Source organism: Maniola jurtina, chromosome 12, assembly GCF_905333055.1.
Source record: "Maniola jurtina chromosome 12, ilManJurt1.1, whole genome shotgun sequence".
Classification (NCBI taxonomy): domain Eukaryota; kingdom Metazoa; phylum Arthropoda; class Insecta; order Lepidoptera; family Nymphalidae; genus Maniola; species Maniola jurtina.
Window position 1 is genome coordinate 10,505,726 of NC_060040.1, and position 16,049 is coordinate 10,521,774.

Here is a 16,049-nt window from a genome sequence, read left to right on the forward strand (position 1 = left end):
ACATCGCAACTCGCAACTTAACGGCTCCCTATTCAATGTAAATTCTGCAAGACCTTGTTAGCAAGTTAATTCAAAAGCGTAATCAAAGTTAAGATTTGAATAGTCTCATAAAATTATTCGCAGCATTCGTATTATGCACTGGCTTCAAGTTCCTTTAAATGCCAAACTAAAGAAAAGGAACACGTGCTGTGCGCGCGGCCATTTTGCAATATAAATATAGCAAGATGGCGTCGAGCGGTTGGTTGGCGAAAGTACTCGGTAATTATTATAAGCGGCGCGGCGGGAAGGCGTACAGAATGAAACCCGAGGATCTATGGCCGGCCAGTGCACGCAATGCTTAGTTTGATTTATATCGCTCTCTGGTTTCCACTCCACCGATTGTTCTCCATTGTAAATGCTCGGGGTTCGCAAATTCTGTTATTGTTTCCGATGGCGATGGGAATTTCGCTCGCAGTGATTTTAAATGGCTTTTATTGTTTCTTATTCTTTACGTACATACGTATTATATTTTATACGATTTGGACTTTTGGTTGCTCTTACTGGCTAGCTTAGTTTGATTCTTCTAATTTCGATTCATTTTCCTTATTTGCATTACTTTTGCTTCTTTGATATTTTAAATTAGGTTTTTGCTGGTTTCGATAAAAATTAACAACTGAATTCGGATATGTTGTTGCTACTCCGCAAAATCTCTCGCGATAAGCTTACTGCTTAGCACTTGTCTCGGACTACATTGAAATTATAATGTCACGTTGACGCAAATGATTTAAATTCAGTCAACAACCACACATTGCGTTGATTTCTTCCACCTTGATCTGTTTACATTTAATCAACATCGACAAGATTTATAACCACGCCAAATAAAAAGAGCTCTTTATATTATTCACGCGATCTAAAAAAAGATTTACCTAAGAATTTCATGCTTCCTGTTTGCATATTGTTTTTGTAATACTTTTTTGTTGGCTTTGCGTAGGTTTTGTTTAACACATTAGAAACTGGTTAGATAACGATTTTTTTATATTGATAGATAATAACTATTGTTACTTATGAAGTTGGAAAAATAGTGCCTTAATTCTTGACGTTGAGTGTATTTATATTCGCAAAATTTTATGGTATAGGTACCATAAAAATTTTAGTATATAGTAGGTACATAAACTCAATTTTACTACTTCGTGTTGCACGCTAAATTAATGTATCTTTAACATCAAAGCATTATTTGAGTAAATTGTTTTCCTCTTAATATGTAATGAATAAATGTTGTCATATATTGTGACGAAAGATATTTGTGATAAAACAGTACATACATAGTTTGTAAGAATTTATTGCCTGATAGGAGAGTCGTAAATGAGATAATGTGAGTATTATTTTGCTATCCAAATAGGACTCTCGTGATATATTTTGTTTATTTTATCATACACATGTTAAATAACAAGTCATCATAGTCATAATTATGTTTACTACTTGTGTAAACACACTGATAACGACATTTAAGATTTAGAAGCTAAAGTAGTTTAATAGCATTGAACTAATAAATATCTACCTCAGTGTTTAATAGTCTTGATTTACGATTTAAAATCCTTTTTTTTATCTTCGACTCACTCTTTGAACTTATATATATTTTATTGGCGTTGTTATATTATTTCAAGTTTCAACAGTGCCGAAGACAGAGTGAACGTATGCCAACTCGTTTGACCTCATTCCCGTGAATGCTAGCTCTGCGTAAACTCATATTGGGTTTATGAAAACATTGCTATTTTTAGCCCGTTTTAAGCCGCAGCAGACCTCTCTAAATTATTATTTGTCTGTTTTACAACACGGACGTTTGCCAAGTGCGGGCTCGTTTTCAATACCTACTCGTCATCGGGCTTATTTACGAATAAACAGAACTCGATGAGTGAGATATTAATGTGTATCTACAAACTGTAATGTAAACTGCTGTTCACTTACGATATCGGTGCCACTTGCTACTCTCTCTAACTCTATTATCATCACTTTGGTGCCGAGTGGGCACATTTTACCTATCAAATTAATTATGATATTTATTCGTTTTCGAAGTGCTAATTGCTATGTATTCGAGAAAGCGAAAGAATCAATGTTATTCAGTTCGCTCGACTGTAATTAGTTCAGCATATCACCCAAGGGGTATATCGGGCAACGTACGCTCCGGGCTGCCCATTTCTCACGTTCAAACCAGTTGTGCCAGTGGTCCGACCGCATACCGATCAAGAAAGGCGCCCGCGGTACCTTTAAGGGAAAATAGCGTGTTTTTTTTGGCCTCCCTCGAGTATGCTGACGGTTATTAGCCAGAACCAGTAAATGATGGCCTTTAACAAGAAACCTTAAGAAGAATATGTATTTCACAAACAAGACTACCATTTATCGAAGTTCATAAACACGTTTCAGGTCTAACATTAGGTATTATACCAACTAAATAAAACACACATAACTCTACAGTGAATTGCAGAGGGACTTAAAGAGTCTTACATGAATTCGTATTGAGCTTATTTGGCTGCTATAATTTTATTGTTCGCTGCAAAAAGAAAAAGATTGAATTTAAATTACATAAGTTTTTTTTTCATATAATGATTGAGTTAGCTTTTCAAGATATGTAATCAAGAATTTGTCTCAGACATTAATAAAATTCGCAACAGGTTATTTATATAAATAAAGCATTATTTATCATTAGGGCTCTATATTCAGTCTCACCTGTCCCCTATAATAGATTTTATTGATTTTTATTCTCATCTGACTATATATACCTACCTACTTATTACAATCACATTCCGTAATCACCTTGACTGTTGCTTTGAAAAAAGTTAACGTTAGTTTTTAGTCTTGTTAACCGACTTTTAACAACATATCTACGTACTATAAATAAGTAATTTGACCATTACATAGTTTGTATTAGATTCGATTAAAAGGTAAGTTAAAAGTTGTTGTGTGATTCTCAATGTTGAAGTCGGAGCAGTTTGAAAACTAATTTAAAAAACATTTTCATTTCAAATCGCTGTATTCATTTACATTAAAAGCCTCTGAACCTTACTAATCTGATTCAATTAGGTACAATATCTATAAAATTCTAAAAAGGTAGGTATCTATAAAATTGATATGTACTATTGTATAGAACTGATTTGTGTAGGTACTGCTAATTGCCAACATATTTCAAATCTATTGACAGGTGATTGTGCTAAGCAGTCCGTAGTCGCTGCATATAATAATCAAGCGTGTGTTTTCTATTGCATAACTTATAAACTGGTTTCTATGAAAATGTCAAGTAAGTCATGCGAGCAATAAAATATAGCCAGCTGTTTCGATTTACGCCTACACTTCAATTATGGTTATCACGTTTTTCGACGAATTAATTGCCTGTCTCTCAAACCTGAAGCCAAACTTGGCCACGGTTTATACGCCGGGCGGAAATAAGGTTAATTGTTATAAAAGAAATACGACAAGTAGCGGGGGCCGATTTGGTCGTAATAATAATATTGTGTCTATTGGTGACCGGTTTTTCAATCATTTTTATTGTGGTGCATATACCTACGTAGTCATTAAAACATTCGCTTTACAGCTAATCAATAATAATTGATTTAATTATTATTATTAACTAGCTGTTGCCCGCGACTTCGTATGCGTGGACTTAAGTTTTAATAATCCTGTTGGAACTATTTGATTTTCTGGGATAAAAAGGAGCCTAAGTATCTCTCCAGCTCTTAAACTATACTCATGCAAAAAATCACGTCGAGCCGTTGCTCCGTTGCGACGTGATTGAAGGACAAACCAACAAACAAGCACACTTTCGTATTTATAATATGGGTGGTGACTGCTGTACACACTTAATAGTAATGTAATCCATGAAATATTAAATAACATACGTATTCCCGTACGTGTTATTGCTTACTAATGTTAAACACGTAATTATTAGTATTAATAGGTTGCTACAAGATTTAGATACCGTGGAGAAAAATAAAAAAAATTGCAAATAGGCATAATTTTTGTTATGTGCCAGCACCTAGACTGCGCCAGCTGCAAGTCGTTGACAAGCGATGCGGGAAACAGAAATAGATATCAATGTAGTGGTGAGGCCACTCCGGCCACCTGCTTAATGTTGCGAGTTGCGACCCTTAGCAATATAGCTCGAAGTTGTTATAGCATTCTGAAACGTGTTTTTATACGTGCATGTATCCAGCATAATATTAATTGCTTCAATATTTATAGATTGTCCATACATGGCTTCTCTTGATTCAGGCAAAACGCTAAAGTAGACGGTTGTATTGACCTTATTAAAATTAAAACTCGTATAACTGCTTCGCTCTGTAAAAGGAGAACTAAATTACCACAAAATACAAGCTAAAGTGAACACACAACATGATTAAGTAAAAAGAGGTTGTTTATTTCACATGCCTTTTACTTGCCGAAACAGGTTACCGTAACTGGTCCGAGCCTGTCATTCTTGGCAACTTATAAATATTCCTTGAATAAATATTTAACGAAACCTCTGCTTTGACGAAACGTTTCAGTAACGTCTGTTTATTTAGAGATCGGAATATTTTCATAAGTTCCTTCCCCATTCTCCGTGGAATTTATCTTCGTTTCTTATTTCGCTTTTACGTCTCCTTTTATAAGTTTACTGTTTTTATAAAACTAACAAGATCTTTTCTGTTTTTCCAGGTTCATCGCCAGAACGTGAAACCGTTGAGATTAATAAGAAAGGTAATTTTTTTTAACTAATTCCACTTTGCTATTCAAGACTAAATAAAACAACAGGCTTACTTGGGAATGTTACACGTTCAAACGATTTTAATACCAAATATCCAGCACACCATTGTCGTCACTGTAACGCAACGTTTCATGTTTTTTAATGTCACGTTGTGCCTTAGGGCGCGCCTACTCCTGTGATTCGGACGTTTCGGGATGAAATGTAACTGTATACATATTTATATTTCGAGCACGTACTACTTAATGTTTCATTAATGAAAGTCAGAGCGGCTTTACTGACGGCAGGAAATTACATGCAAATATTTTCAATAAAGATAGTCTTAAACTAGGAGATTTGCTTATGTTCAAGGAGGTATAAAAAACTAAGGACAGCAATGGAATTGATTGTCCTAAGAATAGCATTACGATAATATGACTTGCTAGCTCATGCTCGCGAGTTCGTCTGCGTGGACTACACAAATTTCAAACCCCTATTTTATCCCCTTAGGGTTGAATTTTCAATACTTAATCATTTCTGAGCGGATGTCTACGACATATTAATAGTTAACGGCATGCCAAATTTCAGTCCTATCTGTCCAGTAGTTTGAGCTGTGCGTTGATAGATCAGTCAGTCAGTCAGTCAGCTTTTCCTTTTATATGTTTAGAAGTAGAGCTTAACTATAACATATCAAGGGATTGTGTTGTGATCTGATTACTCGTAAGTAGGTATCATTTCGAATAGTTAACTAGATAAATGTTGTGTCATATTACAGATGTATAGATCAATATTTAAATCCTCTCCAAATTGAGAAGTTTTAAAATAAAATCTACTATTGTGCACGCCGCTTCGTGTACCAGCGACTTGAAACGTGTTTTTGTTTAAAAATCGAGATCAGCGTCCCTAATCTCACATTCAAATCGGCATCTTTGTTTGTCCAAGCGGCATCTGCGTATGTATGGGGCCACTTATACTTCACGCTCGACAAGCTTAAATAAAAAAATCAGAGGTCACAGCGGACGACAAATACATTTGGTATTATTATTTCGCTATCTAAATTTCAATTAGGCGTCCGCGTCCAAGTAACGGGGTCACATCGTTTTCGATAAGCGTTTCTTCATAATTCTTTATTCCTTTTCATACTTATTATTGACTGCTTACTTAATGCGGTGTTTAATACTGTTATTTTTTTTTTGTATTTTCGTATCTGTTTTTAAGAATATACCTAATTACTACTTTTACTCTTATGTATTTTTAATTCTCAATCCATTACGGTCAAACTGTCGTTTCCTTCTTATCAGTTTACCTACTTCTTATTATCTCAGTGAACGGTCCATGCCACAGCCCAAAGTTTAAAGTACATAATATTATATTTATTGCCTACTTACGCATACACATTAATTGCCTACTTTAAATATATTATACAGAGCTTTTAAATTATCTTTATTTACAACGCATATCACGAGCGATGTGCTTCCTTTGCGAATTCTATTATAAAAAAATTCAATAGCTGAATGTCTATCGTGTTCTTTGCTTCACATTCCGCGAATCAGTATGACTAGCGCCTATTGATCCACGCCATAAATAACTTTGAGAAAAAGGTTGCCTCCACCGAAGCGATAACAGGCTTCGGTTAGGATGCGTCATCACGAATCTTATGTTCGTGTATGTAGATGTATAACTAAATGAATATTCATCGCACGAAACGCCCCGAAACCATTTTATGGCGAGGAGAACCGGTCTCTCGATTTTTTGTTCGTGTTATTTAAGTTGACTCGGGATCGTGCGTCGAAGCAATTACGCTTGTTATGGCCGCAACTTTACGATAGAATGTATTTATGTTTATGAACACCTGCTTATTTATGCGTGAGCGCAGTCTGAACGGATATGATTAATCTAAAACAAGTATTTATTACCGCAGGCACGTTCGTTCAATATGACTGGATAGTTTTATCGATGTACTATGGAAATAGAGATGGAAATACGACACGACGGCTTTAATTTATACTGAATAATGGCTAGGAACGATACTAGCCGTCAATCAGATGGCGCAACAATGGAGTGGCTGCCGTGGATACTGATTAACCAGTCTACTTCAGACTGGCCTATGCTTCCGTGTATTGTAATCGAAATTCCTACGAATTGAACATTATTAATTTCTATTTCATGGTAGCTAAAACTAATTGCGATCTTGCACCAGTGGATATATCAATTCTCCATACACTACCCAAAATATCTAACGAATAACTGCAATTCATAGTGTTGGATATCCATATCCAGCACTATCGTTGTCTGTTTGGATTGGAACATCTGAAATCTTCCAAAATACCCCATATTAGAGAGTTATGCAAGTAGAGTGTGCCATATTCTGCGTATGCTGTACAGCCAGTGTTATCATTTACCTATTAGGTTCCTCAAGCAATGAATGTATTCAAACTGATTGATCGACACTAAAATTATCTTTTATCTAGTCAGCGAAAGCCAATACATATTCAACTTTAACAAGTAGTCGCAAAGTTCTGTCCCAGAATTGTCTCTATAAACTTTCTATCGCAAAATTGACACTGATGTATTTTGAATTTATGACACGCTCAGTTGTCGAGCTCACAAAAGAACTCGTGTACAATACCAATTGGAACACGACTGAGGTCAGACGAACGAGTCAGACCAGTATTTTGTAGCTTATCGCCTTCAAGAAAGTCGCGGTGAAAGTACGGCGCCATGCCTAATTCGCTCGACCAATACTCTCGTGACATAACACTCAGCCAAACCGGTTCTGTAGCACTCTTTAGAGCGCGTTATACAATCTCTTTCATATATTACAATTAAATGAGTTTCTCAATAATAATACCGAACATAATGTGTGAGAGATTTGAGGATCTTACCTGGCTCTTTTGTGTTCCTTTATTGGGGCAGGGTCGGTCCCTTCGTTATTTTTTGTTGTGATTTTGAATTGTAGCATCTCGGCCTGTGCATCGGCCTTTCGGAAAGTTACTGTTATTAATTTACCTGTCTGACGTGGCATTTCTGATTTTTTCTTGACCTTTTTTTTTGTCATTAGGGATTAATCGTTTGCTGATGCGTTTTGAGAATTTAATCTCAATTTGTAATCGATATCTCGATTATAATTTGTAAGTACCTACTATCTGCTGTTAATGTTGTTACGGAGGTGTACACGCCACACGGGCAGTTAAGTTTTTATAAAGCCAGTTGAGCCAAGGTAAGTTGAAGCGGTGGCTATACCGTTATAATAGGCAGGCTCCCGCACCGCCAGCGCTCAGCTCCGTCGCTTGTCTTTATTGCATTAATGAGCCCGCATATCGAAGGGTCATCGCCCTCTAGCCGGATCTAAAAAGTAAAATAATAAGTAATTAATTAATAACTAAGTAATTAATTTGCAATACAAATTACCAGTATTTCTTTAATAAATATTAGGTAACTGGTGATGTTTATTTCTCAATACCTTATAGGTACCTGCCAACCTACTGCATGCAAATTACCTTATTCAACTCCACCTTCCAAAAACTCAAGTATTTACACAAAAGGCCACCTTCACCATCAGGTAGAATAGACGCGATAAAAATCATAAATTATTCTCATAAATAAGGTCGAATGCGTCTGCGTCATTGAAATGATAAAGAAATAATAGGAAATCATAGCTGGCTTAATTTCTTAAGTAGTCTCTTTGCATTTATGTAGTTTTAAAGTGGTAGAGTAGCTGTTACAATTACTTAAGATTTCTAATAACGTATTGTTATTGTCTTTATCATAATTGATTTCTGTTAACCAACGTGATAAGTACCTATATTCTGTTAAAAGTGAGTTATTTTATAACAAATATAGCAGAATATGCTCTATCATTTTATATAAATACATGCAATACTAATATTGCTCTCTTTCCTCTGTATAAAATCTAAATATGTAGTTGATTAATAACAACTTACAATATCATATTGATCTTATGATTAAAGATCAATATTGACTATAATATGTAGTAACTTATTTACATCTAGTGATCACATCTATGCGAGTTATTTGTATAGTATGACGTAAATCACGAACTCTTCATAAGACTTGTTGCTTGTTAGGTAGTTACTAAGTACAACGTTATATTGATATGAATTTTCCATCAATTGCTCGATCAAACCCTCTTATCGGGATTCCCGTAGATAATTACCATTTACCTTGTACTAACGCATTGCGATGCTATTAATCTATGTAATTTACATATATTGTGGGTTAATGTTGCATAGGTAGGTTATTATCTACGTCATGTCACTAGAACAAACAAGACATCGTTTATCACAATTCACAATGTCATTTGATGACAGACATCATTCTCAATAAATAATAATAGTTGTTGGAGATGAAATGGGGGCGCGTGTTTCTAGAGTATTTTCTCTAGTAATTGGTAACCCATGACTGTATTCTAACTGAAACCAAAATGGTATACATAATAGGTAAGTATCTACTTGAAGGAGTTCCTATCTTCGAAAGTAATTTCTATCAAAAAAAGTAGATTCCTATTTTTCAACTGGCTCGTGACTATTTTGTTTTCCGAACGAATTTCTAGAACACTTCTGTAAAGGACAATCTCTAGTATCTAGAGCACCTTGAAAATCCTCTTTTGAAATATCTAAGCAAACAATACTTCAAAGGCGATACTTCAAATATTCCTTGTCTCAACTGTGACGACGTCTCTATGATGAAACTGTCGCTTTAATACAACATGTCAGAATTTACTAGACTTTAATACCTTTCATGTATACCTTTTAGTGTGGTTCAGGGTCAGAATAGCGCAGTGTCATTTAGGAACGCCTGCGCACCTGCTTGTCAACCGGTCAGACCAGTTCCGCCGTGTGCTTGCTGGGTTATGAAACATTATTTTATCACCAACGTGATTTTATTTTACTGCTTGCGCAACAATCGCTTGAGATTCTTCAACATTAGTCCTTGCTAATCACGAATATACGTCACTCGTTTAGTAGTAATTAAAGATGTATCATTCAATGAATTAATAATCTACTTCATTAGGATTTTTGTGTCAACTCTGTTTAAATTGCTTTTTCGTTAATCTTACAAATAGGTAGTTATTTCACAATACACTGAAACACGAACAATTGAAATTATGCGTTGCATCACATGTCTTATCAGTTTCCGGCTACATATACCTACCTAGACATAAATCAATTTTCTTCAAGTACTCAAGTCCTTGCTCAAGTCTTGACATTCTTTTGGAGACATAATATGTTATCCATTTCATCGTTTTAAATATTTTTCTCATTTTCATTGTCTAACCGAAATAGAAATGTTTCTCAATGTTTACGTTTCTTACAGTAAAAAGAAAATCCACAACAAAGTAAGCACCCACGTCCCCACGGAATAATTTAAACGTGTTGCAATTTGTTTACGCCCCGTTTTCTTTGTGATTTATTAATGAGGCTCTATTATGTACAGTGGCTTTGAATCGAATTCAATTTCATTTAATTAAAACAGATTGCGTGACTGTTTATTATTGCGTTACACTTTTTGATACCTGCTTGGTATGAAAATTCATTTTTATCGTGTCAGCAGTGTCACGGAATGAATGGCATTACCCCGTGTTACTGGCACAATACGTGATTGACGTATTTTTTGTACAGTTCAATACATGATCGCAGCGAAGTGAATTTTCAAAGATTTCGCCAGGAGAGAAAGCTATTTCATAAACTATTATATGCCGATCATTATTGTGTTTGAAAGTCACGCCCTTTGTTAAAGAGCATCGATAATGATGCGAAATGGTTAATCAGTTCTGTCTGCTGATATTGTAGTGGGTATCTTTCGTGTCTGGGTTTTGGTGCGCCCAAATTGGATTCAATAGAGTCGAACCGAATGTTTCCAATATGGCGGCGTGCCTTCGGTCCAGTCGTCGTGATCTGCGCCGGAGTGTAGGCGGCTACTTTCTCCTAACGGGACCTGATCCCCCCTCGCCTCACCGCACACCCGCTCGCCCACTATTCATCCGCAGAATCACCGTCATTATGCGATTATATCTTGTGAAGTAATACTTGTTTATTTTAAACGCTTAATTTGTTTCAATACCTATTTAGATAACTGTTCTGTAAGTACATTAAATTATTATGGGTGGCTTATTATCCACTTATATACGTACCTACCTTATCGTTGTACATGAGGCAACTGTACCTACTGAGTAAAAAATAAACATGTAGACTCATACACAAGTCATCGTCAATAAATTTCCTCGTAAGAAAAACCTCGAGAGCATGTTACTCGAACCGAATGTAATATTTACCCATTACGCTTTGTGTGGAATAAGGTAGGTAGGTACCTCCGGGGAAAGGCAATAGAAGGCATTTGTTAGCTCCGGCGAGATCATCTCGCCCCGGGGGACTCACGAATCAAAGGTCGAGCCACGATCTTTATTCCTCTTACTTCGTCGACACGAACTCGGAACGAAGCGGTCATAAATATAATGGAATTGATAACTAAATTGTACCATCTATAAACTCATGTTGTTCGTATTGCAATGTAGTCATATTGTACCCACAAGCTTGTCCGAACATTGCATTTTTATCTAGAGATTCTGTTTGTATTATTGTGATTGATTCATGATCACTACTAAATTCTTTGAGTATCACATCAGAGCAAACAAAATTTTCTGATTTTAAAATTTTCTTTCGTTAGTTTTTGTTCATTACATTTTTCGCAATTATAGCATTGCATTTCTGTAGATCATATAAATATAATAGGTATAAACTATAGCATAGTTCACGACTAACAAAAGGTACGTCGAGGCCTCGACGTCACTGGCAGGCGTCAAATGTTCTAGTACATTTTTGACGCAGGTAGCCCTATTTACTATGACTTCACGTCACCTCATATTATATGACATATCGTCGATTCAGAATCAAAACGAGTGCTCCCTCACTCTAGTTCACTCTGACCATAATCTGTTTAGTTTAATAACTAAAATAATATATTACTCATGTTTCATCCTTTGCAGTGATCGTGTGTCGGTTTATTAAGACAAGCATAAGATTAAATGACTTATTTATTCAAAGGATTTATTTATAACTGACGTAACATGTGATTTACACAACGCAATAGTTAAGTCGGACTGTGTTTTCTCGTAAAATATGAGCGCCACTTTTCTACGACCTCTACATCTCTGCGAAGAAAGTGTTTGGCGTTGATCCAATTCGCTCCGATGTTCTCGGAACTGCATAGACTTGCAATATCTATCAAAGATACCGAGCCAACTGATATACCTACCTACGACTACATAGCCCAGCTACATAACGTTTATTAAATTTCACCCGCAGATTACGGGCGTGCTATTTGTCTCCTGTCATTGCTGACATCAGATAATCGCAAACGAAGCTCATTAAAGTAGAGACCATTAATCAATTTCATTTGCTCTTTTACGTCACAGACGTATTGATTTCCGTTCGTTATAAAAAATGCCATTGTCGATCGAAAGCCCGATCACAAAGCGTGAAGACAACAAAAAGCTACTGCACAAAAAGAGCTAGCCACAATGGTCGGTGGTTGGTGCTCACGACTTGCATTTCACTGCATGAAACGGAACGCACATGTGCGGCAGATGGTTGGGGTTCTTTTTTGAAATGTGTTATTATGGCCCTCCACCCCCACCCCGCCGACGCCACCCCGTTGAGCAGTCAGTGACCCCTTTTTGTCGATTCAGGAGGCACTTTGCTTATGTTTTTGACCTGTTTCGTTTCGTAGCTGGTTCAGTTTTATTCGAATTTATACTAACTTTAACGAACGTCATAAAGCGTCAAGAGCGTTTCGCTCTTTTCATTTCAAGAATATGGACAATATTTTTATAAAAGTAACGCGATGGTTTCAGTGACTGAACTATAAATAGAGCTTTGCGTGAGCAAACACGTGTGTCGCCTCGTGGTTCTTATAAGAGGGTTGATTATATTATCCGACGAAGCGAGACAGGTTCTTTGGTTTTCAAGGTTAATTCCCCACAGCTGTGCGTGAGTTTACTAATGAGTAACGTTTCAAACACTAACATTTTGAAGTATAAATCAAGTACAGATGGCTCTATTCAATTGGTGATTAGTTCAGTAACTAAAACCTCATTATCATCATCCTGTGGTACTGCAAAACTTTGTGGGTCCTGTTCTCCTCCACAGCCTTCTTTCATTTAGCCTGGTCCGTCGACCGCCTTCTACAATTCATTTTGTCACTAGCTGATACCCGCGACTTCGTTCGCGTGGATATAGGTTTTTAAAATTCCCGTGGAAACTCTTTGATTTTCCGGGATAAAAAGTAGCCTATGTGCTAATCCAGGGTATAATCTATCTCCATTCTCAGCCCAATCCGTGCAGTAGTTTTTGCGTGAAGGAGTAACAAACATACACACACACATACAAACTTTCTCCTTTATAATATTAGTGTGATAGTAATAAATATTATCTAAGCCTTGAGAATAGCTAATACGCCAAGTTCAACGCTCGACAGTCTCTCAACGGGCGATCAAGTTTCGCACAATAAGCGAAAAATAACCACTCGTCCGCTGCAAAAATGCCGAAATGTTTACGACATTCATAATCTTTTTGCTCTCATCTACTTAAAAGTCGCAACGTGCAGGAAATAAACAGCCAAACTTGGTCTCTATATGTTTTGTTTACATTCCATTTTAGTCTGACTCAGCCGATCGTTATTCCTAATGGCCGCCGATGTAGACGTGAGCTTCGTCGAACGAAATCGTGCGTTTCTTCGCGAGCGCGTTTTGCCAAAGCAATAAAGAAACTAGTAAAAGTTGTATAATGGTTTCCATTTCCTTTTTTGCTTTATTTTACCGTCTCCGATCGACTATTAACACGAATCTACAATTGATTGCTTTGGCATTATTTTATGTTATTCTTACGTTGAAGTATGAATTTTAAAACTCCATTACGTGTAACCACTTTAATACTACCTGAAAATTTAACTTCGAAATGTCTATACAGGGAGTTTTATTACAAATCGAGACGAGCAGGAATGTGCCTGCAAAGCAACCTTTCGAACCGACTGCTGTTAAGTAGTAGTACCTACTACCGTTAGTAGCAAACGGTCGGTTTTTCGTGTTTCTCATGTTTGTCTGCAATATAAACTTCAGAGAATGTTTGGTTATTCACAATACACATTTACGAAATCCAATTTAATATATAAAATTATTTTATTAGGGATGTACCTAAGTAAATCAAGTTTAACGGTATGAGTGGCGTAAGCCTTCTCGTTCGATTTTTCCGGTACAGCGGACAGGGTGGGGACCGATACATCAATTATTTATACTCGCTTGACTTTTAAAGGGGGTTTGTTGTGCTTGGCGCGCTGAGTTGCCCCTTAACATCATAACAGAGAAGCGAAAAACTATTCCTCAAACTTTTCCTATTTTATTTGAAACCAGATTTTTTACCTTTTCTAAAAGTTTTTTAGTAGTTTTACATGTTATAGCTTAGCTGAATAATATTTCATTAAATTGGGTACATCCTCGTCGATGTTTGATAACGTTGTCCGTCCTCGGTCCGTTATCTTTGATATCATGTTCATGAACAATTTTAATACAACAACCCACCAATATTAAAAACCATAATCAAAGTGCTTTCATTGTAAATTGTAATACTATCAGATATTGCGTCAGGATATCATGTGGCCTTAAGCTAAGTGTCCACCAGCAATGAAACATGTCATTGTCATGGCAATGTCAATTGTGAAAGTACTAAGTAAGTAAGAAACTAAAAACTTGCACGAAACTTGAAAATTGCTGCAAGTATTTTACAAAGTGCAACTGACTTTCTAGAGCTGACTACTGCAATTTTTATTGCTCGTGGACACTTAATCTTACTTTATACCAAAAAGGTGCAGGGTCAAAACTTACATCGCCCTACTAGTAAGTATTCGAAAAAAGGGAAAAAAACAAATAAGTTTACCGTTTCAAACCAAAATGAGGATGGGAAGATAATGTGGTTTATTTTGGCTTCAACATTGATGTTATGGCATGACTTGGAACTTGGAAATACCATTGCGTATATCGAGCGAGCCAATCTCTTTTGGCATTGTGTTTACAAATTCTGGGGAATTGAATCGAGTGCGCGCTAGTATTTGTAAACAGGCAGTGCGCGCACCGGGGCGCGGCGTGCGTGCTCCCAAAATACTTCAAACAGGAATTGAACCCACGCCAACTGTGTGCGTAGACGGCGGCTCACACGCCCCTCGTAAACTTTTCACTATACGACATATCGTTTTATCCTCATGTCTTTTATATCCAGTGAATTTATAACTCCGACGGACAACCGTGACGCGGCCAGTGGATATAATATAATCGTGTAGGTATAAGAATTTTTGCCAATGTTTTGACTCGCTTAATGTTTTGTGTGTTCATCATCACTTGCTTAGTATCGTATGGGTAGTTAAAAGGATAACATTTATTTCTCAAGTACTTTATTAACAAACATCGCTTGAGTATTTACAACTTTTTCGAAACTGATTATCTGACCGTGAAATCAGATCGAGTGAAGTGGTTTTGATACAGTACATACTCGTACTTCTTTTTATCTGAATCGGATGTTGTGTTTTATACATCTGACATTGAACGATGCCCTCCATTCAAAATAAATGTTTAATTTTAATCGAATATTATTTATGCAAGATATTTTTATTGTTGGCAATCTCGGCGGTGTTCAATAGGTATGCACCGTCTGTATTGTATTAACCTTGCCAGCATCGACGTCTACTATCGCCAATAAACTTCATGATTGATTACGCAATCCGCTACGCTATTTGTACAATTGCCGATAATACTGTACACAGTGAAGTATTGCTGTACAAGACCAACTCGAATTGGTAGTAGGTAGGTTACATATTTCTCAATTGTTTTCTTTACAAACATTGGATGTAGATTGTAGATATTTGCCAACAAATACATAAGTACATAGAATTTCTCTCGTGCGTCATAAAGCATTGTTTTAACTCTATAATAATACAATGAAATTTGAATAGACTCAGTCTGAAAATATATTGAATTCATTACCGAATAACATGGTAATAATTTTCTATGTTAAGTCATCATTGCTAAGATTGATCATGTTGTCATAGAGATACATCACATAGTGAAATGTAGCAATTACATAATAAATATTTGAAATTATTATATCCGAAACGAGGACATACTCCAGAAATAGTCGCCGTTATATCGCTGCGTCGTAAATATAAAAGAAAATAGATTTTCATTCCGCATTTGTGCGGCATTCTTTGATTAAACCTTGCCTACCCGTTGAATTTATTGGTATGTTGGCAAATATTTTACTACGAATCTCGCTCGCTTTATGCGTTCACAACT

The 16,049-nt window shown here is 36.3% G+C and overlaps 1 protein-coding gene across 2 annotated transcripts in view; it reads left to right on the plus strand.

Annotated features, from left to right (window-relative positions):
* LOC123870212 (probable JmjC domain-containing histone demethylation protein 2C) overlaps window positions 1-16,049 on the plus strand; it is a 216,098-nt gene that overhangs the window by 151,738 nt on the left and 48,311 nt on the right. For both annotated transcript variants that reach the window (XM_045913418.1, XM_045913419.1), the window contains exon 8: window positions 4,666-4,707. In XM_045913418.1, coding sequence (XP_045769374.1) covers window positions 4,666-4,707 — 42 coding nt within the window. The remainder of the gene's footprint in view (window positions 1-4,665; window positions 4,708-16,049) is intronic.